The 23,566-nt window shown below is 43.1% G+C and overlaps 2 protein-coding genes across 2 annotated transcripts in view; both read left to right on the top strand.

Annotated features, from left to right (window-relative positions):
• SEPTIN14 (septin 14) overlaps positions 1 to 23,566 on the top strand; it is a gene marked incomplete at both ends in the record, with an annotated part of 257,692 nt that overhangs the window by 85,617 nt on the left and 148,509 nt on the right. The window lies entirely within an intron of this gene.
• Positions 19,737 to 20,033, top strand: NUPR2 (nuclear protein 2, transcriptional regulator; the record flags this gene model as incomplete). Its single annotated transcript, XM_084249118.1, has 1 exon — positions 19,737 to 20,033. One exon carries the CDS (start codon positions 19,737 to 19,739, stop codon positions 20,031 to 20,033), a length of 297 nt encoding a protein of 98 aa, XP_084105244.1.

The following is a 23,566-nucleotide window of genomic DNA, read 5'->3' as shown; positions in this document are numbered from 1 at the left end:
CTCTCACCCCCCACACCTCTGGCCTGTACCCCAGCTCTTTTTTTTAAAAGATTTATTTATTTATGCATACAAGAGCTGGGGTACAGGCCAGAGATATGGGGAGTGAGAGGATCTACCAACACAGAGCAGGGAACAGAACAGGCAGACTGACTGATATACACTGCTGAGGGGAGCAGCGGTGAGACAGGAGAGGTCTGCCTCTCAATGTGGGTTTCTCCCTGGCTGGCCAGAGATTGAACTTGTGCTGCAGAGGCTGTGGATTGCTTTATAGTGTGGTGCTTAACCCCTTGCGCCACCAGGGAGGCCCTGTACCCCAGCTCCTGTATGCATAAATAAATAAATCTTTTTTAAAAATTAAAAAAATAAAAGAGTATGGCAATACCAGTAAACATCTAAATTTACTTGTTTTATAGAGTTCTAGTTTTAATTGAAAAAAGGAATTTAAAAGACTCCAACTAGGGGCTATTGCAGAGCTCTAGTCAGAAATGACAACATCTGAATTAAAACTGCGATGGTGGGGATGAAGGGTAGCGGGAGGCAGACAGAAGAGATGGTCCAGAGGTTCAATGAAACAGGACTTGAAGAGCCAATAGATCTGGTACGGATGATGAAGAGACAGGACAAAGAGATCCCCAGGTCCAAGGCATGACACATGGTGGTGACTGGCAGACGGAGGAGGAATACATACTGGCTAAGCCAGTCCACACACTCCAGCCAGAGCCTGCAGAGGGCCGGGAGGCTTCCAGCTGTCTGCCTGACTGTGGACAACTCATCTACCTTGGCTGCCTGACTTCACAATTACAACATGAAACTTGTTTGAGGAATCCAGTAACATCACTGTGTTTAACAGTTAATGTAGGTGTTCAGGAACCCTCAGACAATGTGCACATGTCATCCATTTTATCAGTAAACGAATTAGATAAAGGTGAGTGAACTCCATAAAACCAAGACAATGTCTTTCGGATATTCCATTTGGTAATCGTTCCTTCAGCCCTCCCCACTGAACACACCAGGAGGAGCATGCTGGGAGAGCAGTCCGGGGGCCCAGGAGGAGAAGGACACTGGGGCATGGCTGTGGGGACATCCCCTTCTGTCCTGCTGTCAGTTTTGTTCATTCCTTCCTAAAATCCAAACATTTATTTATTTATTTGTTTATTTATTTTTTATAGAGGAGGTATGTTTTTATTTATTTATTTGTTTGTTTGTTTGTTTTGTTTATACATGCACTGGGTACAGTCAGAAGCGCGGGAGGGTGAGAGAATTCACCAGAGCCAGAGCGGGGAGCAGAGCAGGCAGATGGACTGAAGTACACTACTGAGGGGAGCAGCGGGCGGCAGGAGAGGTCTGAGCGCCATGTGGGACCCTCCCCTGGTGGCCGGGGAGCAGCGGGGATAGAACTGGCGCCGCAGAGGCCGCAGGCAGCTTCGCAACCCAGCGCTCAACCGCTGCGCCACTGGGGAGGCCCAAAATCCAAACATTTAAAAGTGGTTTCCCAAGTAGGAGATTTTCTTCATTCAATGACAGACTAGACATCAATGTTCAAATTTACTGAGAAGAAAAACAACTCAAATGTCATTTGGGAACTTTTAAAAACATATGGAACTCAAAGAAACTGAAAAGAATCTTTATAAGATGTATTAGTGGAAGTAAGACCAATTTTAAGGGACATAGTGTTTATACAGACAAGCCTGGTTGGTCTCTTGGCTTTCTCCCTTCCTCATTTCTTTTTGCCTCCTAAAATATGGTTTTTATTTCCAAACTTGGAGAAAAGGGCATTCAAGAGAGCTTAAATCATTTAGAATTTCAAGGCTGCCAAAAGATGGTTTATGACCCAAAAGAGTCATAACTAAGACACACTAACTGGGAGCATGTGACGATGATGTGTGTGAACTCTTGAGCAATACAGCCTCCTGAACTAAGATACTGCCCATTCTGCAACTGGATAGAACAGGTGTATGAGGAAATACAGGTCACTGTCTCTAATATCAAAGGAGTGAATCAAGATGTTGATTTGAGGAGCCAGTGGTATTCCAGGAAGCCTCCACTGTCTGGCCTGCTGGGCTTCCACAAATCCTGAATGCCAGGATGAAGGGAACTGGGTCGTACCACATTTTTGCAGAAGTCCTTCTCAAAACATGGCTTGAAGTGATCAAAGAAAGTTGATGTGGTAGCAGGTCATCAATTCTCCTGCTCTGTCTCTTGCCCCTCCATATCCAGTTTCTCAAAAGCAACTAGAATGTTCTTCAAAACAAAGATCAGTTATTCTTCAGTTCACACCTTCCAACAGCCTTCCATAGTTCTTAGAGTCAAAACCAAGATCTGTGCTGGCTTCAGCAGCACAATCTGGCCAGGGAGGCCCAGATTACTCTTTTAATTAGTTCAGATTCAATACTAGGAAATGCTATCAGATGGAACATTTCAGCATTAGGTAGGATATCCATATAAAGGTGGCAAATCAGGGCTTCCCTGGTGGCACAGGGATTAAAGTCTCAGCACTATCAACCTATAACCAGCCACTGCAGCGTGAGTTTGATCCCTGACCAGGGAGCTAAACCTCATGGTATAGCAGACCTCTCCTATCTCACCCACTGTTCCCCTCAGCAGTAGATCCACCTGTTCTGCTCCCCACTCTGTCTCTGGTGAATCCTCTCACCCCACTCATGCACCTCTGGCCTAACACCCAGTTCTTGTATGCATAAATAAATAAAAATAAATCTTTTTTTAAAAAGTGGCAAATCACACACCCCCCCTCCCTGGATACTCATTCTTTCTAAAGACATTTGCTGTGTGCCTACTACAAGGAAACTACTACCCTAGGTGCTAAGAATGAACAAGATGAGATTCCTGCCATGTGGAATTTCTAATTTAGGTCAGACAACATGCAATTTTTAAAACAAACAAATGAGCTAATTTTTCAGCATAGTATCTCTCTTGAGGACACCAAATACAGTGATGTGATGGGAAGGAAGATGAGTTCTTCCTTGAGACAGGACAAGAGAAAAATCTTCTGCAGAGGTGATGTTTGAGCTACGGCCTGAGAGAGGAGAAAGATCCAGCCGTAGCAAGAGGTATGGGAAGTCCATTCATGTTAGGAAGAGTATGTGCCAAGTTCCTGAGGAGAAAAATCACTTGGTGTTTATTTACAGGTGCAGGAAAAAAGCCCCTGTGGCTGGGGCACAATGAGCAAGAGGGAAGAGTAGAAAATGGCAGGGGGAGACAGGTCATGCTAGGATTTGGGTTTGATTTTATTTTAAACTCAATTCTAGGGCCTCCCTGGTGGTGCAAGGGGTTAAGCACAGCACTGTGAAGTTATCCACAGCCTCTGCAGACTGAGTTCGACCCCCAGCCGGCCAAGGAGCTATCCACATGGTGCATCAGACCTCTCCTGTCTTGCCCACTTCTCCCCTCAGCAGTGTATTTCAGTCAGTCTGCCTGTTCTGCTCCCCACTCTGTTTCTCGTGAAGTCTCTCACCACCCGCCCCCACATCTCCGGCCTGTACCCCTATTCCAGTTCTTGTATGCATAAATAAATCTTTCCAAAAAACCAAACTCAATTCTAAACTATTAAATGCTATCAACTGAGGGCCTCCCCAGTGGCACAGCGGTTGAGCACTGGGTTGCGACGCTGCCTGAAGCCTCTGCGGCGCCGGTTCGATTTCCGGCTGCTCCCCGGCCACCAGAGGAGGGTCCCGCATGGCATGCAGACCTCTCCTGCTGCCCGCTGCTCCCCTCACCAGTGTACTTCGGTCCTTCTGCCTGCTCTGCTCCCCGCTCTGGCTCTGGTGAATTCTCTCACCCTCCCGCGCTTCTGACTGTACCCAGTGCATGTATAAATAAATAAATAAATAAATCTATAAACCTATAAATAAATAATAAATACATGTTATCAACTGGGAGAATGACAGTATCATTTATACTTTAAAGTTGCTCCATATCAACTATCTATTACTGTATAACAAACCACCTCAAGCTAGTGTTGCAAGGTAATGACAGTACTCATTATCATTCTCACAATTTTAGAGGCTTAAGGTTTCTTATGTGGCTGCATTTAAACAGTGACTGAGGATGGAGTCATTCAAGATCTCCTCACTCAGATATCTAGAGGTTAATGTGACCTGTCAATCAGGACCTCGGCAGGGCCAGTCCGGAGGAACACCTACACAACTGTGCCACATGACCTTTGCTCACTTACAGAACGGTGAAGGGGCCCCAAGTGCAACCACTCCATGAGAAAAGCCAGGTGTCAACTTATATGACCTCACCTTGGAAGTCATGGGCTTTCTATTCTTGGACTCATGTGATGATGTCAGTATTGAAGAATGGGGAACTGGATTCCACCTCTTGAAAACAGAATTATCAAAAAATTTACAGATGTGTTTTAACTCAGATCCTGGTTCCTGAATGAAGAATAAATTAAGGGGTAGGGGTGGGCAATAGTGGAAGAAAGGAGGCCAGTTAGGACTCATTGCAGCATCCAGGAAAAAATGACAATGGGAGTGGAGGATAAAACACGTGCGGACAAAGACACATTTGGAAGGTAGAAATAATAGGCCTTAGCAGTGGATTGGATACGGGGCATGAGGACAAGGATGACTCTGAGGCCTTTGGCTTATACAATAGGGTAAGAATGGGCACTATTTACTCTGATGGAGAAGAATGAGGGAGGAATAGATGAAAGAGTCAGGAAATGAAAACCAAGTGTTTCACATAGGACATGGAATTTTTAAGATGTCCATGAGATATACAATCAGAAATATCAGTGCATTGTTGTAATTTGAGTTCCAGAAATGGGTGTGGGCCAAAGATATAAATTTGCCAGTTTTTTGCATATACAAGGTATGCAAAGTCATGGGGTAGAAGAGATCACCTAGCCAGAGGAGGTAGACAGAGATAAGCATCAACCCTGAGATGCTACAACATTGAGAACTCTGTATGAAAGAAAGCGTTGCCTCAAAATGGAAGAAAATGCCCATACAAGCGCTTTGCACTACAGATCATCAGGAAGCCAGAGCACAAGGACAAGAAAAGAACACAACAGAAAGAGATGAAAAGGGAGATTATAGAACTAAGGAAGCAAAGAGGCCCAAAACACCACCATTAAAATCAAATCAACTAGAAAGGAAGAATAAATATGAATAAAAATTAAAAAAAATAGTAACAGAGAAAATGCTTGAGGTAATCATAATGATTTCAGAGGCTAAAAGAAATAGATTTAAAGCACCTGGAAAAAAATAGTAATTGTGGAAATTAGAAAGAGACAATCTAACACTGGGTTGTTTACTGGTGACCCTGAGGTACAAAACCTAAAATGCAAAACAGGAAAAGTATGCAGAGCTATGGAAGAATGTAATCAGCAGTTAGAGGGCACACCACATACCTGAAAAAAAAAATTAATATAGAATGACTGGCCCAAAGCCAATCTTGGCTAAGCTATTGAACTTCAAGGATAAAGCATTCCACAGGCCTTCCGGCAGGAAAACATGACTTACATGTGAGAAGAACCTTCAGCTAACCTCAGAACTTTCCATTGCCACAGCCAGCACCAGGTGATACCAAAGTCATAGCTCAAAGGAAGGAGTGAAGAAAAGGAAAAGGAGCAAAGAAAATTCCACCCAGAAAGACAACATCTAAGCAGAAAAGGAATTGGCAGAAACGCTCAAATATGTAACAATTCAGGAAAGAAAGTACAGAATTTATGGAACTACAGTTAAAAAGAATCATTGTATTTTTGATTGTTTTTCATAACCTTAATGAATCTTGAAACAAATATCGCTTGTACGTAAGTGATTTATCTGAAATTCAGAAATTCTTTCCTCTGTTTTCTTAACTTGTTACATAAAACTAAAGTTACACATGTATATAAAGTATATAAAATGTATAGTTGTTTTTCACCTACTCATTTATCTAAGTACCCATTAAGTTACCTACTTGTACAGAAAGAGTAAAAAGTTACTATTTATTGCCTAATGTTAAAAAGTTAATTCTTGGGCCTCCCTGGTAGTGCAAGGGTTCAGAGGCAACCTATGAAGCAATCCGCAGCCACTGCAGCACGAGTTCGATTCCCAGCCAGCCAGGGAGCAACCCACATGGTGCAGCAGACCTCTCCTGACTCACCCACTGCTCCCCTCCCCTCAGCTGTGTACTTTGGTCTGCTTGGCTGTTCTGTTCCCCACTCTGTCTCTGGTGAATCCTCTCACCCCCCACACCTCTGACCTGTACCCCAGCTCTTATATGCATAAACAAATAAATCTTAAAAAAAAAAAAAAGTTAATTCTCAAAACAAAAAGCAAAGTTACTTCTTGGTGTTAGGAAATTTCATATTTAGTTACTTTCTTCTTTTCTACATGACTTGAACTTTATATAATAATTCGAATTAATTTTATAAAAACAGTCATTCTAAAATTGTTTAAATTAAGCTGTCTCTAAGAATGAGCTTTGTAAAATAATATTTCAGAGTTATTACATACTATATATTTTGCACATACTGAGTGATCTAATCCACATATAACTCATCAAGGCAGGTATTACAATCTTCATTTACCAAAAGAGGAAACTGAGGATCATAGGTATTTGTTAATTTTCTAGAGTCACATAGTCCCTAAGGGCAGGGTCAGAACTTTGTCTGATGCCAAAGTCAATGTCCTTCCTACCAGCCTGCCTCACGCTGGCTTTATCAAGTTCAATTCTCCACCCCCACGCTCCCTTGTGTGCACATGAGTGTTCCCACACACACATTTCTGCAATACTCCAATTGCTCAGGCCAGGAACTTGTTATGACAAGCCAAAAGTAATACTCATTTTCCTGGCAAAGCTGTTATTCAATATCTCTATGATTTGGGAAACAGCTGCTGATTTCACCCTAGCAAGGATCATACTTAGATCTCAAGAGAAGTAATAATTACAGGTCTCCTGATCTACGTGGAAGGGTATGATGTTCAGATATCCCCAGCCCTTTGAGATGCTCTGCTGGAAGGTGGTTGAAGTACAAAGTACTACTGACTCATAACCATCTCTGTCCTCTTTTATTAATCATGATACTTTGTCCTTCTTTAGTGTTTGTTCTAAGGGTGGCTTCAAAGGCCTGAAAAAGCTTATCAATTTGCAGTTATTCAAATATATCTTTTATAATGAATATTTATATATACATACACATGAATGTGTGTATATATATATATATATACATATAACAAATTATACAAATCAAACTGTAAAATTGTAATGATAGATGAAAAGCAAGTAACAATGATGGTATAACATATCCTTCCTAGGCCATGTTAATGCTAGCCTAGAAATGAAAAATGAGACCATCCTCATAGTCATAAGAGAATGACTTTGATTTTGCTCCTACCCCATCTACTCTTTGGGATCTCGCCCTCCTACAAAATCCTGAACTGCCCAGGGCATGTGTCACATGCGTTCCTGGATCTCCCTGTGATGCAACATGTTCTTAAACATGTCTCCCAGGATTGGTGGGCCCCAATGTAGGAATGATCACCAGGGCCATGGCCCCACTGCTACCACAGGGCCCCCGCAAAGCAAACGCTACTTCTACTAGAACTTCTACTTATTTTTACATTGCCCATTTTCCTCATCTTGTATACATTTCATTTATTATTTTAAGCAGAATGTGTAGATAACTTAATGTACATTACTGTGGTTGTATGCTCTTGTTTTGCTGATGGGGGGACAGGAACAAAGTTTGGAGACCACTGTTAAAAACCATGTGAACCCATTTGAAGAATTTAGCTGGAGAACAACAAAATCAGATTCTATTTTAGTAAAATCACTGTCTGAATATGGAGATTAATTAAGGGGAAAAGACAAACAGAAAAACCAGTTAAGAGGCTATCCTTATCCTCTAAGCAAGACTGGAGATGAAGCAGTGGGAGTAGGAAGGGAGGGAGATAAGGGCCTGTGGGAAGGGAGGTTGAGAAATATTTACCAGAAGAAATTGACTTGACCTGGTGATCCATATACAGGGCGGCAGAGGAAAGAGTCACTTCAGGTGTCTCTCTGCTTTCTCACCTAGGTGACTGAATGGAACCAGCATACCCAGAGAGCCAGAGCTAGGTAATGGAGAAGCTGCCTGCACCACAGGCATCAGCCAACAAGAGCACACAGGAAGGAAAACATCTTCCTCCTGCGGTGTCTCTCCAGTACCTTCTACTGACAAAGCTGAACATTATACCAACTGGCAAAGAAAACATATTTGAAGGGCCCAACTTTACTTTTTTCACAGCAGGCAATGAAGGTTGGGTTTGGAGTTGAGAGTAAATTAATTTATAACTGACATAATCTAAGCTTCTCAGCTTCCATAAGAAATTGTCTGTGTCTTCTGGGTCCAAGCATATGTTCTCATTCTGTTTTTGGATCCCACTCTTCACCAACCAATGCCCTAACTTCACAAGAGAAATTTGGTGAGACTGAATTCAACTCTTGTAACTCAGCAACACACATACTTAAATTTGTGTTCATTTCTCAATAATATCAGCCCTGCGGACATAAGACACGAGAGATTCTTTTGGGGCTATGATGGCAACTCTCTGATTGTTAGATCATGACTTAAGTTGAGCTTTAAAGGCTTGAGTTTGTTGTTTTGCCCTCTGCAAGTGCTCAAGTATGCTAACAAGCACCCATCCCCTACCAGTCTTCATAGTCATTGTTACTATCATAATCATCAAGTATCACAGCCACTTAGCCTTCAAGGCATGTGCTTCAGTTGGCTTGTGCTTTAATTGGTATTTTATGACAATTAATGATGAAGCCACTTCATGTCATAAATTATCAGCATCCCGTTTTCTACTGACATAGAGCTCAGCACGTAGGGCTAAAGGCATGACTAAACTCATCCCAAAATCCTACCTTTGTAGATTTTGTTTCCCGGTATGACTTCCAACACCAGTTTTATATATACCAGAGTCCAACCAGGAGACATAAACTGCAAGAAACTGAACAAAATTAGTTTAATGTAAAATTCAATATAAATGGTTACAGCAAAGGATTAGAGTCACCAAGGACTGGCTACTAAAAATGAACTCTAGGGCCTCCCTGGTGGCGCAGCGGTGGAGCGCTGGGTTGCGAGGCTGCCCGCGACCTCTGCGGCGCCGGTTCGATCCCCGGCTGCTCCTCGGCCACCGGAGGAGGGTCCCACATGGTGCACGGACCTCTCCTGCCGCCCGCTGCTCCCCTCAGCAGTGTACTTCGGTCCTTCTGCCTGCTCTGCTCCCCGCTCTGGCTCTGGTGAGTTCTCTCACCCTCCCGCGCCTCTGACTGTACCCAGTGCATGTATAAACAAAACAAAAACAAACAAGCAAACAAATAAAGAAAAACATGCCTCTATTAAAATAAATAAATAAATAAATAAATAAAAATGAACTCTAAAAGAATACAAGAATAGCAGATATAGAGACTTCCCTGGTGGCGCAAGGGGTTAAGCACAGCACTATGAAGCTATCCGCAGATTCTGCAGCATGGGTTTGATCCCCGGCCAGCCAAGGAGTAACCCACATGGCCAGGCAAATCTCTCCTGACTCACCCGCTACTCCCCTCAGCAGTGTATTTCAGTCAGTCTGCCTGTTTTGTTCCCCACTCTGTCTCTGGTGAATCCTCTCACACCCCTGCATCTCTGGCCTGTATCCCAGCTCTTGTATGCAGAAATAAATAAATCTTAAAAAAAAATTAAAAAAAAAAAAAAGAATAGCAGATACAAGGAGTAGTCACTATGTCTGGGTTGAGACCACGTACCCAAAGGAAGGGCTTCCTCCCCTTAAGGCTGAGAGCCAGACCTCCTTGAAGGATGTACTGTAAACTCCCACAGTTGACTTTTCTTTTGTGTAATGCAAGTGCCTGCCTTAAGTTTTGATGCCCAGGCATCTACTTCAAAGAGGCATCCACTTCAAAGAGGGCAAACTCAAACACATTGCCAGTCATATGACCAGATAAAGGCCAGACTACCTCCCTCTACTAAGGTCCCTTTGTCTTTCAGATCCTGGTCACTTGGACTGGCATGTTTTCTTCCTATTTCCTTTTTCCTTCTTTTGTCTCTTTTCCTGAGCTTTAAATTCCCATTGTTGAGCCTCCCCTGATTGAGCGCTGGGCTGTGAAGCTGCCTGCAGCCTCTACAGCACTGGTTCGTCCCCGGGCGCTGGCGAGGGTCCCACATGGTGCGACAGACCTCTCCTACCGAGCCCGCTGCTCCCATCAGCAATGTACTTTGTCAGTCTGCCTGTTGTGTTCCCCACTCTGGCTCTGGCGAATTCTCTCACCCTCCCGCATTTCTGACTGTACCCAGTGCTTGTATAAATAAATAAATAAATCTATCTTAACCCAAAAATAAATAAATAAATAAATTCCCACTGTTATTATTTAACTTCACCAATGTAGAGCGAGCCCACAAAAACCTTGACCCGCCAACATTCAGTCCAATGATAGTAGTACCACAGGTCCATGCTCCTTCCTTCCTCCCTTCACCTCCCTGATCTCACTGTGATCCAGGTGTGCTGTGTAATTTCCAAGTTTTTTGAGTAATAATTCTCTATTTTTCAAAGTTCATAATAATAATAACAATAATAACAATAGGATGGAACTGGAGGGGATTGCACTAAGTGAAATCAGTCAGAGGGAGAAAGACAAACACTAGGTAATTTCATTCATCTGTGTAATTTAGAAAAAGAAAATAAAGGACCAGACTAAACCAAGCCAGATCAAATCTAGAAATGTGACTGCAGAATTGAGGCTGCCAGATGGAGAGGGTGAGAGTGGGGACCAAAGATAGAGGGGCTCCCTAAGCTATGGTAAGGACTACGTGCACCTTGGTGGTAGGCAAGGTATGGTGACATATTTTGAAGAAGTGTGACCCTATACCTCTGCATCATACATAGAGTTGTAAACCAATTTTACCCTGATTTAAAAAAAAAAAGTTTCAGGGCTAGAAGAGCACAAGGGACTATGGTGATGGTCCATGGGTGGATGAGAATTTTACAGGGACTATCCCTGAGGGAGAAATCAAATATTATACAAAAATGAACAGTAATGTATAAAATATATATATATTAAAAAGTTTCCTGATGATTACTGCTGAAGAGCACCTTGCAATCATAATAAGAACCCCAAAGATAAGACCAGTTTTAATACTTCCTTAAAAGGGAAGAAAGGACCATGGAAATCAGGACCCATTTGAGTGCCCCCTGGCATTTCCAGTCATTAGCATTATTATCAATAGGTTGAGATCCACACAAAACAAGGGGCCATTGTCATGGGGGACTGAATGGCAGAGAAGTTGTGATGATGCATTGGTGGAATGTACTAGAAATCTGTCCTCTAGAACTTACTGGAAATCCACTTTAGCATCCTAGATTAAGGCATGGTGAAGAGGTTCTTCATTGGAAGCACCCCAATACAAAATCACACAAGGGGAGAGCTGAGGAAAGCTGCTGCCCACTAGGTACTGCCAACAAATGCGCACTGCAAGAGCTGGGTGCAGGGGAGCACGGTGCCTATTTAGACTGGTACACCAGAGCCCAGAAGAAAAGCCCCCTCCTCTCTGTCTCTCTAGTGCCCTCTACTGGCACTACTTAACATTGTGTCAGCTGGTTAAAGAATCATTTAAAGGAACCATCTTCATATTTGCAGGACAAGCTATGAAGGGTGGATCTGGAGCTGCAATGAATACACAAATGTATGGTAGACTATGTTTAATATTAGAATTCTCCACACTGTTTCCACCAGGGTTGGACCCATTCCCATTCCCACCAACATTGCATGAAAGTTTCTTTTACTCAAAATTCTCACTAACTCTTGGGCGTTTGTGGACTTTTTGATATGGGCTATTATCACAGCTGTGAGATGGGAAAAAGAGACAGAAAGAGATGCAGAGAGAGACCCCAAGAACAATAGAGAAACAGAGTAACTGACTAGAGACTAGAATTCCTTTAAAGAAGTCTCTAGGTCTTCAGGTTTCCCAGGTCTTCCTTGCCTTGCTAAATAAATGGCCATGCTGAATCAGTCCATCAAAAAGAAGGCATGATGGTTCCCCTATTACCAAGCCATCTTCCATGTGGGACAAGGGCCCAAGGACACATCAGGAGCCAGGCCCTTTGCAGACAAGTGAGCACATACTGCAATAGACATCATTACCCCAATTTCATAAATAAGAAACTGGAACTCAGAAAAAGAGTAAAACAAAAGTGGTAGAATGCAGATTTATGCATTCTTGAGTTGTAAGTACAGTATTTGCTTTTGTATCCTCCTCCTCCAGCACACTGTGAGCTAGCTGAGGCAAAACTAATATTCTTTCACCTTTTGTTTCTAGCACACAGTAGGCTTCCACTGAAGTCTGGATCAAGCAGTCAGCAAACAAACTCACTATTGTATGTTCCAAATGAATATAATATTACATAATCATATCCAACACAAACACACAAAGTCTAATAAAAATTGCCCCCTGGACCTACTGCAACTTTTTAAGAATCTTAGGATCCCATGGAACAGTCTTGAGACTGTCAGTGGAAGAAAATGCATTACCGAAGATGTGAGTCCACTGTAGAGGGACTTCCGACATCATTGCAGGGCATTGCATGCCTAAATTATATAGGTCATGGAAGAGTTAGCAGGTTCTGCTTTTTAGGGCCTTCCTGATGGCCTAGGGGTTAAGTCTCAGCCCTATCACGGAGATGGCCTGAGTTTGATCCTGGCCAGGGAGCTAGCCCACTGGCACAGCAGACCTCTCCTGTTTCGCCCGCTGCTCCCCCTCAGCAGTGTATTTCAGTAAATCTGCCTGCTCTGCTCCCCACTCTGTCTCTGGTGAATCCTCTCACCACTGCAACCTCTGCCCCACTTGCACCTCTGGCCTGTACCCCAGTTCTTCTATGCAAATATAAATAATATCTAAAAAAAATTTCTTTTTACCTAAACTTACCCTCACATACACACTATAAACTTCATAAAAAATGTTGTGAATGGGGCCTCCCCTGGTGGCACAGTGGTTGAGCCCTGGGCTGTGAAGCTGCCCGCAGGCTCTGCAGTGCCAGTTTGATCTCTGGCCACTGGCAAGGGTCCTACATGGCGCGACAGACCTCTCCTGCCACGACTGCTGCGCCCCTCACCAGTGTGTTTTGTCAATCTGCCTGTTCTGTTCCCCGCTCTGGCTCTGGTGAATTCTCTCACCCTCCTGAGCTGCTGACTGTGCCCAGTGCTTGTATAAATAAATAAATAAATAAATCTTAAAAAAAAAAAGTTGTGAATGATTGTCTTTAGGGATTGTCCATGAGAAGTATGATTTTTCAGATTCCAAGAATCAGTGTCTCAATGGCCATCCAATGTGCTATGTTTTGTGCCCTGCTGGAAACCAATAACCCATGTTTATTCTTGGTGCTGGCTCAGTGCTCTTCATATCAGAAACAATGGGTTCCATACCTTCGCTATGGCCAATCATTCCCCTAGTGCACTGGTCTGTCATTACAAAATATTACTTTATTTTCTTTTAAAGATTTATTTATTTATACATACAAGAGCTGGGATAGAGGCCAGAGGTGTGGGGGGTGAGGATTCACCAGAGACAAAGTAGGGACCAAAACAGGCAGATCAACTAAAATACACTGCTGAGGGGAGCAGCGGGCGAGTCAGGAGAGGTCTGCTGCGCCAGGTGGGCAGCTCCCTGGCCAGGAATTGAACTCGTGCTGCAGAGGCTGCAGATACTTCATAGGTTGCATCTTAACTCCTTGAGCCACCAGGGAGGCCCCAAAATATTACTTTAAACTCAGTGCTTGTTGCTATAAAGACGCAGTAAGTACATTCATAATTTTCCTGTTTTTGTGAATTCTGGAAAAAACAAAAACAAAAACAAATCAAAACTGCTTTATTATATTTTATGATCAGCTTCTCTTAAAAAATAAAAATGGGAACCTCTGCATTAATGTATTATTTTATGGTTCATTAGAAAGTAAGTATTCCAGGGCCTCCCAGGTGGCGCAAGGGCTAAATCTCAGTGCTATCAAGCGATCTCCATCCACTGTGGCATGAGTTTGATCCCCACCAGGGAGCTAACCCACATGGCACAGCAGACTTTCCCTGTCTCTCACCCCCTGTTCCCTTCAGCAGTGTATTTCAGTAGATCCACCTGTTCTGCTCCCCACTCTGTCTCTGGTGAATCCTTTCACCCCCTGCACCTCTGGCCTACACCCCAGTTCTTGGATGCATAAATAAAATAAGCCTTTAAAAAAAAAGAAGAAAACTGGGCATTTGAAAGACATTATCTCTCCTAATCTTTGTAGACTGGCTCTGTGCTGCAGCAGTCCTTTGCTAGTTGGGTCTTCTCTGGGCCTTGGTATCAGCTCAACTTAAAAGCTTACATATGTTATTTTTTTTTTAAGATTTATTTTATTTATACAAGAACTGGGGTACAGGCCAGATAAGCAGGAGGGTGAGAGGATTCACTAGAAACAGCAGGGAACAGAACAGGCAGACTAACAGAATACACTGCTGAGGGGAGCAAGGAGCGAGACAGGAGAGGTCTGCTCACCAGGTGGGTTGCACAGAGGACGGCGGGGATCGAACCAGCACTGTGGAGGCTGTGGACAGTTTCACAGCACTGCGCTCAACCGCCTGCGCCACCAGGGAGGCCCTTAAAAGCTTACATACGTTATTATTACCTACCTCCTCTTAAAATATAAACTACATGAGAGCAAGGAATTTTATCCTCAAAGTCTAAAACAATACCTGGCACATAACGCATGTTTTAAATATATATTTTTGAATGAATGAGGTTTAAACAGCTATGTAAAATTGGCACATTTTCATGAATAGTTTTTAATGGTTTGGGTTGTTTATATACCTATATATGTGTTTATTTAACAGGCATTTATTTTCACCTACTGTGAGTGGATGATGTATGGGGGACATTTCTAACCTTTTAGGGTGCTGGACAAATGCACAAGTAATACAAGAATATGAAAATGAGGAAGAGAGAAGTGTTGAATGTGCGCTATAGCCAGCTCTGAGTTTCCAAATGAGTGTCCTTATATCCTGTGTGAAGGGTGTAATAGCAAGTTCTGCTGATATCCAAGTGCAGATACAGGAAGTCCCTCCACCAATGACCTTGACAAACCATAAGACCTGCATGAATCTCACTGTTCTTTCTACTACCTCATAAAGTAGCTACAAATATTCATTAAGAGAGTGATGAGGCCCTCCCCTGTGGTGTAGGTGGTTCAGGGCCGTACTCTGAAGCTGTCCGCAGCCTCTGCAGCACAGGTTCGATCCCGGCTGGCCGGCAAGAATCCCACATGGTGAGCAGACCTCTCCTGTCTCGCCCACTGCTCCCTTCAGCAGCATATTTTGTCAGTCTGCCTGTTCTGTTCCCCACTCTGTCTCTGGTGAATCCTCTCACCCTCCCACGCATCTGGCCTGTACCCCGGTTCTTGTATAAATAAATAAATTTTTTTTCTTTTTTTTTTTTAATAGAGGCATGTTTTATTTATTTATTTATTTGTTCGTTTGTTTTGTTTATACATGCACTGGGTACAGTCAGAAGCGCGGGAGGGTGAGAATTCACCAGAGCCAGAGCGGGGAGCAGAGCAGGCAGAAGGACCAAAGTACACTGCTGAGGGGAGCAGCGGGAGGCAGGAGAGGTCTGCGCGCCATGTGGGACCCTCCTCTGGTGGCTGGGGAGCAGCCGGGGATCAAACCGGCGCCGCGGAGGCCGCAGGCAGCTTCGCAACCCAGCACTCAACCGCTGCGCCACCGGGGAGGCCCTAAATAAATAAATTTTTAAAAAAGAGAGAGCGTAATGAGACAGAACTTTATAATCTGTGCATATTTACATAATATACGGAACTAAGTCTGCTCCAGAAGCATGATTACTAGTTCCCTTATCCTGAGTCTGTAGTCAAATCACTAAACAAGATACAAAGTCCACTTTTAAATCTTATTCCAATGATGTCATCAGTGTTAAAGTCCTAAGGTGGGAGTGTAAGGGAGAGAGTGGCACCTGCTTTTAAATATCATTTCAGAAGCTAGTAGGGCAAGGATGTTTAGCAACTGTGAACTGAAAACTAATGAGTTCACACAAGAGGTATAGTAACATGGAACAAACAATTATCTAGGGGTCAGAAGATCTCACTCTTAGTCTGGTTCTGCTTTTTATTATTTATATAACCTTGGGAAAGAAGTTAAACTGTTTCCTCACCTGGAAAATTGGGACTGTAGCATTTCACAAGGTTCTTTTAAAGATCAAGGGACATAATACACTTGTGCTCTAAATCCATTTAAAGACTATTGTCTCTAATCCATTGTCCACACTAAAATGATAGGGACTCCGTGTAGAAATATCTAATTCCAAGTCTAGGTCACAAAATGTTCAGGATGAGCCTGAACATCTTGATTTACCAGAAAAAATAAGGATATTCTCCAAGACTACTAGGCTAACACCAAAAGAACAGAGGACTCATATGAAGGAGCTCCCACTGGCCAAACATGAACACATTGAACATTTAAAAAAATTATAAAAATGAGGCCTCCCTGGTGGTGCAAGGTGTTAAGACACAACCTATGAAGCTATCCGCAGCCACTGAAGCACAAGTTCGATCCCCAGCCAGGGAGCAACCCACATGGCGCAGCAGACCTCTCCTGACTCGCCCGCTGCTCCCCTCAGCAGTGTATTTCTGTCGATCTGCCTGTTCTGTTGCCCGCTCTGTCTCTGGTGAATCCTCTCAACCCCCGCACCTCTGGCCTGTACCCCAGTTCTTGTATGCATAAATAAATCTTTAGAAAAAATAAAATATAATAAAAAAAATGAATGAAATTAACTAAAACACACTGTGTTTTAAAACGATCCACAATTTCAATATGATTCTAAGGGAGGGAAGTAAGCTCCATTTGAACCACTGAAGCCCCACCTTTAAAAGGGAAGAAATAAGCACTTATTCTGCCTTTCATGTCAAAGCATATTTCAGAATAAAATATTCTTTGAGGGAAACATGAGGGGAAAGCATTCTAGCTAATGGTCAAGAGGAAAAGCATTCTAGCTAAACATGTGGAAACAATGATCAAATTAGAAAACTAATATTTCATAATTCCTAATGAAAACAGAGCCAATGAATAGCATGGCAAAAAAAAAGCAATGAAATACAGATAAAACCATTAGATAAAAGTTTGTTGTGGAACTTTACAATTGCAGGGACAGACTGTCACCTTAGCCACTGATAAGTGATGGCATAACTAAAATTGGGACAGTGGGCCTCACTGGTGGCACAAAGGGTTAAGTCTCAGCATTATAAAGCTATCAGCAGCCTCTGCAGCATGAGTTTGATCCCAGGCCAGGGAGCTAACCCACATGGTGCAGCAGATTTCTCCTGTCTTGTTTGCTGCTCCCCTCAGCAGTGTATTTCAGTAGATCTGACTGGTTTGCTCCCTACTCTGTCTCTGGTGAATCCTCTCACCCCCTACCCCTGCCCTGCAACTCTGGCCTACACCCCAGCTCTTGTATGCGTAAATAAAATAAATCTTAAAAAAAAAAAAATCTTATGGATCTGCTGGTGTAATGACAACACATGTCACTTCTTAGGAGGTTTTCTTGACCCCCAAGTTGAGTCTGAGTATAAACAAGTCTCTAGATTAACCTCAGTTTACAAAAATATTGGAGAGAGAAGAACAAGTTAAATGACACTACGAGAAAGTGATGATAAATCGACACAGTGGGATATTTTACAGCACAACTGACCTAGTTCTGCAACATGTCAATGTCAGGGGAAAATGAAAAGGGAGTGAAACGCCATAGGGCTGAAATCTGATCTAAAATGCATCAGTAAAGGAAAAAACAAAGGAATGCATAAAGCAAAGATGATAGGTTAGTGATCAATGTTGAATCCTTGTGATTGGATATGGGAGTCAACTATTCTATTCTTTTCTTTTTTTTTTAAAGATTTATTTATTTTTATTTTATACAAGCATTGGGTACAGTCAGAAGTGTGGGAGGGTGAGAGAATTCACCAGAGTCAGAGAGGAAAGTAGACCAGGCAGACTGACGAAGTATACTGCTGAGGGGAGCAGCGGGCGGCAGGAGAGGTCTGCGCGCCATGTGGGACTCTCCTCCGGTGGCTGGGGAGCAGCCAGGGATCAAACCGGCGCTTCAGAGGCTGTGGGCAGCTTCGCAACCCAGCGCTCAACCGCTGCGCCACTGGGGAGGCCCTATTCTTTTCATTTTTGAGAATGAGTAGTATTGTTACTAATTCTGAAGAGTTTTAAAAAGAGATAATGTATGGGAGAGTGGCATAAGGATAAATTTTGGTTTTTCTCTCTCCCAACAGTAGATGTAACATATTTGGATGGAAGAGAAAATCCCCTTGGTGTTGTATTAAAAATACTTTCCTGGGACTTGTTTATTTAAGGAACCACCTTAGAATGCTATGTAGGCCACACCCCACCAGGGATACAGGTTCTGAGCATAAAAGTGAAAACTCAAATTGGCAGCTTGGTCACACAGAAACTCAGCAAGATCAAATATTTGAGAAGGCCCTTTTTTTAAAGTAGGATTTTTTTCCAATCTATTAAAAAGAAAATCCCAGAGGGGGGTAACTGCAATTTTTGTGGGAAGAGAATTATCTGTGCTAGTTAAACCAAGCAAAACAAAGGCCTTCTTCGCAATAACTCCCAGAGAGCAGCATTTAGGGAGGCAGTAATTAGGTAATTAGAGCTGGGAGTCGCCTCAGAGCCTGGAGGGCCGCTGGGTGTAATGACTACCATGCCACGGTGCAGCAGAACCCCGTAATCTGTTAGAACTGGCCTTACCTGAGCGCAATCACCCAGCCCGATTCCTCCAGTCCCTGTGGCTCTTAGCGCGCACCCTTCCCTCCACACCCTGGGGTGCGGAGCAGCAGCAACTGCCTGGCGGGATGCTCAACATGCACTGCACCTCGCTTGCTACTCTTGACTGTCACCCCAAATATTCTGCATACTAAGTTTTCATGCACCAGGTGACAATCCGGAGACAGAGTGGGGAGCAGAACAGGCGGATCTGCTGAAATACATTGCTGAGGGGAGCAGCGAGCAAGACAGGAGAGGTCTGCTCTTCTGCACCAAGTGGATTAGCTCCATGGCCGGGGATTGATCTCTTGCTGCAGTTGCTGCTGGTAACTTCACGTTGCTGAGACTTACCCCCTTGCGCCAGCCACTAGGGAGGCCCAACTTAATTGTTCTCTTGATACAATTAAGTTATACTTTTATCAAAAGCTTGAACTTGTGGGAAGGAAAAAGAGCTAATGTAAAATGATGTATAAGGTTCTACCAGTCAAAAAAACGTTAAGAACGGTGATAAACTTCCCTCCAGTCTTTCATAGGCAGATATTTTAAAAATGTTACAGGAACACCGGGAATTATTTCTTCAGAACCTAGTCTTCACCTGACAGCACAGAACACTCTATCACGTTGTCATCAAATAGCCAAACAAAATGTTTATTGCTGCTCAAAGTTCTCCGGAGGAACGCACGGGCCCACATTTTGCTTAAGCATATAACTGCTGGACTCTTGGAGAGTTTTCTCAATTTTTGACCGTCATAAATTGCTGGGTCGGATTTTACCAAGTAGCACCGGGTACACCCAGCCGAGGAAGGTCCCCCCCTCTGGAGCAGAGCCTCTGTGACGTCCCAGACAGGACCCGCCCACGGGTGGGGCCAATCGAAGCGAGGGGCGCCCTACTGGAGGGCGCGCGCGCTCGCCGGCGGGCGGCCATGCGGCCGGGGGCCATGGACCCGGCTCTACCCAGCGCCCCGGCCCAGGCGCAGTCACCGCCGCCCGAGTCGTGGCCGGCGACGAGCTCCGAGGAGGAGCTCTACGACTGCCTGGATTACTACTACCTGCGGGACTTCCCAGCCTGCGGGGCTGGGCGCAGCAAAGGCCGGACGCGCCGCGAGCGGGAGCTGCGCACCAACTGGCCGGTGGCTGGCGGCCACGAGCGCAAGATCGCGCAGACCCTGCTCAATAGCCAGCGCAAGCGTCGCCAGCGCCAGCTGCAGCCCCGGCCGCGCACTCGGCTCGCCTGAGTGCCGGTGCGTGCGGACCGCCACCGCCTTGGCCAGGGGGACCCCGCGCGCGCGCCGGGCGCTGCTTCCTGGGGACCCCTGTGACTCGACCGGGCAGAGTTGGCCACTTTTTTGACGCTGCCCAGCGCTAGCTAGTACCTGGATCCCCTACACCCCCAAAGTCCCTCCTGACTGCAGTTGGAATAGTGTAAAACTACCTTTTGGAATTTTGTGGTTGGGTTGAAGTGCAGAAAACGTTTTTTGAATACAAGGGAGATTTACTTCCAGGGCTTATGCTCGGACTAAGAGGAATAAGTGGCTTTTGTTTTTTTCCGATTTCCTACAGGAATACCCGAAGGACCTGATAAAAGTATTTTCTCTGACGCCAGCCGAAACTGTGGTCCAAGGGGGAGAGAATCCATGTTGGTCAACAGAACTTTCCGACGGCGCTTAAGTTGACTGCTTCAGTATCTTTTCCTTACTGATTGTTAATTAAGTAGCATCCAAGGGGATATGCCCTTTTAGGGTTTTTAATTAAAAGAGAGCAGCAAGAATGGCATTTTAAACCTCTGGGTTTGATTTCTCAGCTACTACGGTAATTCGCTTGAGGTACACAAATACCTGAGTTCTTACGTGTAAAGATGATGATGGGGGAGAACAAAGACAAGAATTTGTGCAAGATTTCAACCGAAGTGTCACTGAACAGTTGCCTGGTTCTCTGCACTACTGATTCCTTCCAGGGAAACGGTGCTGTCTCCATTTTAAAGAGGGGGTTCTGAGGCATAGAGGACAAGTAACATTCTAGAGGTTACAGTTAGTTAGAAGACCAGGCATTTCATTCTCAAAACATCCACACACTTTCCAGCATCAGTTTTTCTCAACTCTACACAAGTACTGTGGCTCAGAATCACGCACAAACTCAAGGACAAGAGTTAAGTTACAGTTTAAAAATTATGCAGACTGTGTCGGGGTAGCCTTCCTTTCTCTTCAGTCTGCATTCAGTTAGGTATCAGCACCCATAGGTGGTGAGTCCTTGGCTGGGAGAGAAGGGTGGTATGCGGCGAGGAGCAACCCGAACTTTAATCCTGCCTAGAGTCCTGTATATTGCTGGCATTCAGCAAACTTCTGAGTGGTAACACTTTCAACTTCCATGGAACTACAGTTTTTTTCATTTAAAAAATACAAATAATATTGGACTACACCTTGCCAAAATGTGATGATTATAGATAAGACATTGGACACAGTTAATGGCCTGGTGCATAAGATACTCAATAAATGGTAGCTGTTTTAAAATGTATAGAAAACAAAAGTCTTAGATTCTTTAAGTCTTAGATTCTTTCACTCACTGCATTCTTTTAAAATGTCTCCAGCATCCAAGCAATGTGATATGGTGGGAGCCTGGCTTTGGGGTCCAAAACCCATACTGAATTTGGCAAGTTGCTTAAACTTTAAGCATCTACTTTCTTACCTATAAAATGTGGATAAAACATTACCTATTTCAAGAGTCCTTGTGAGGTGTAAAGGAAATAATGTAAAGCTTAGTGCCTGATATATAGTGGCAGTCAAATACTATAATTAGTAACAGGGTTACCATTTCTACCCTTTTCACCTTCAGGATTTTTTTTTCCTTAATGCTGTATTTTTTCCTCTGCTGTATCTCAGACATCATGTCCAGATTAATCTTCCAGAAAAACATTGTAATCATATAAAAACCCTCAATGACCCTTCTAATATTGCAGACTATAAAGCCTAGATTCCTTATTTTGAGCTGGAAACTATCTGTTGGATTTTCTTAAATTTTGACCCACAACTTCCCAAATATACACTTTGGCTTTTAATACAGGTCTTCTGTTCTCTAAAGGCACCATGCTCAACTCTGCTTCTTCATTTGAATTTATGCTGTTATGCTTTCTCCCTCTTTATAATTTTCAATCTTTCTGAAACTACTTCCACCTATATGTATTAAAGTGCCACTTTCTCCCTAAAGCCTTCATCCACATGAAATGTCCACTCTTTTGAAGTCCTACAGAACTTCATATAAACACACCACCTAATCATTTATTTTATTGTTTTGTACTTTTGTATTTTGTACTTTTGCACTTCACTTAATGTGAAGATACTTTTCATCCCAAATATTCTTTCATAACATTTTTTTAAATGGCAGAATAGAATTCACATGTATGAATCATAAATTATTTAATTCTATATTGTAGGACACTCAGGTTGTTAGGTTCCCCCTATTTTATACCTTTTGTTAAATGAACATTTGTATTTTGTACTTTTAGATGAAGTTAAAAAATTCAATTATTTTGTCTACATTTGTAAGGCACTGTATTCACAATGTCTGTTATCCAAAGAAAAACCTACCCTTTGAATTTAAGGATCTTAGTACCTGAAACATCTTCATTCCTACACTATTCCTGTTATAAAGTACAGCATACCAACAGACTTGCCATGTTAAATACGCTAAGGTATTCTAACTAGATTCTTGCTCATTGTAGATACTACAACTTTTAATATTTAAATATGGTCACTGGAGAAATTATATGTATTAGTTACCTGCTCTGTATAATAAATTACTCCAAAACCTAGTAGCTTAAAACAACAAATATGTATTATCTCTGGGTCAAGAATTTGGGAGTGGCGTAACTGGGTGGTTTGAACTGAGCAACTGAGATTCTAGTCAAGCAGTTGGTGGCTGGGATCAGTCACCTAAAAGCTACTCCCAAGATAGGCCACTCATGTGACTACTGGCAGAAGGCCTCCATTCCTTGCCATGTGAGACTGACTCTCCATTAGGCTGACCGAGTGTCCGCAAGATGTAACCACTGGTTTTCCCCAAAGCAAGTGATTTCAGTGAGCAAGCAGCAGACTTTTATGATCTAGACTGAAGCTGTACACCATCACTTTTGCCATTCCAAATGAGTAACTAAATCCAGACCACACTCAAGGGAGAGTAATTCAGCTCCACCTTTTGAAGGGAATGTCAAAGCATTTGTGAACATATTTTAAGTCACCATGATAGTTTAATAAGTATGTTCCTTGTAGAAAAATTGGAAAACACAAATGAAAAAAACACTACTCTGCATAATGTCACTACTTGGTTGCCTAGAATATCAGTCTTTAAAATGTTTTCTTAAAATTTAATTTTAAATTTAAAAAATTACATTTGTACTTAATGTGAAGATACTTTTCATCCCAAGTAGTCTTTTATAACACTTTTTAAATGGCAGAATAGAATTCATATGTATGAATCATAAATTATTTAATTCTATATTGTAGGACACTCAGGTTGTTAAGTTCCCCCTATTTTATACCTTTTTTTTAAAGATTCATTGATTGATTTATACATACATACATACATTCATACATACATACAAGCACTGGGTACAGTCAAAAGCGCAAGAAGGTGAGAGAGAATTTACCAGAGCCAGAGTGGGGAGCATAACAGACAGAATGACGAAATACACTGCTGAGGGGAGCAGCGGGCGCGGCAGGAGAGGTCTGTTGTGCCATGTGGGACCCTAGCCGGCAAGTGGGAGGCCAGGGATCCA

Source organism: Talpa europaea, assembly GCF_964194135.1.
Source record: "Talpa europaea genome assembly, chromosome: 12".
Classification (NCBI taxonomy): Eukaryota; Metazoa; Chordata; class Mammalia; order Eulipotyphla; family Talpidae; genus Talpa; species Talpa europaea.
Note: the sequence above shows the minus strand (reverse complement) of the source record. Positions and strands in the feature narration are given on the sequence as shown.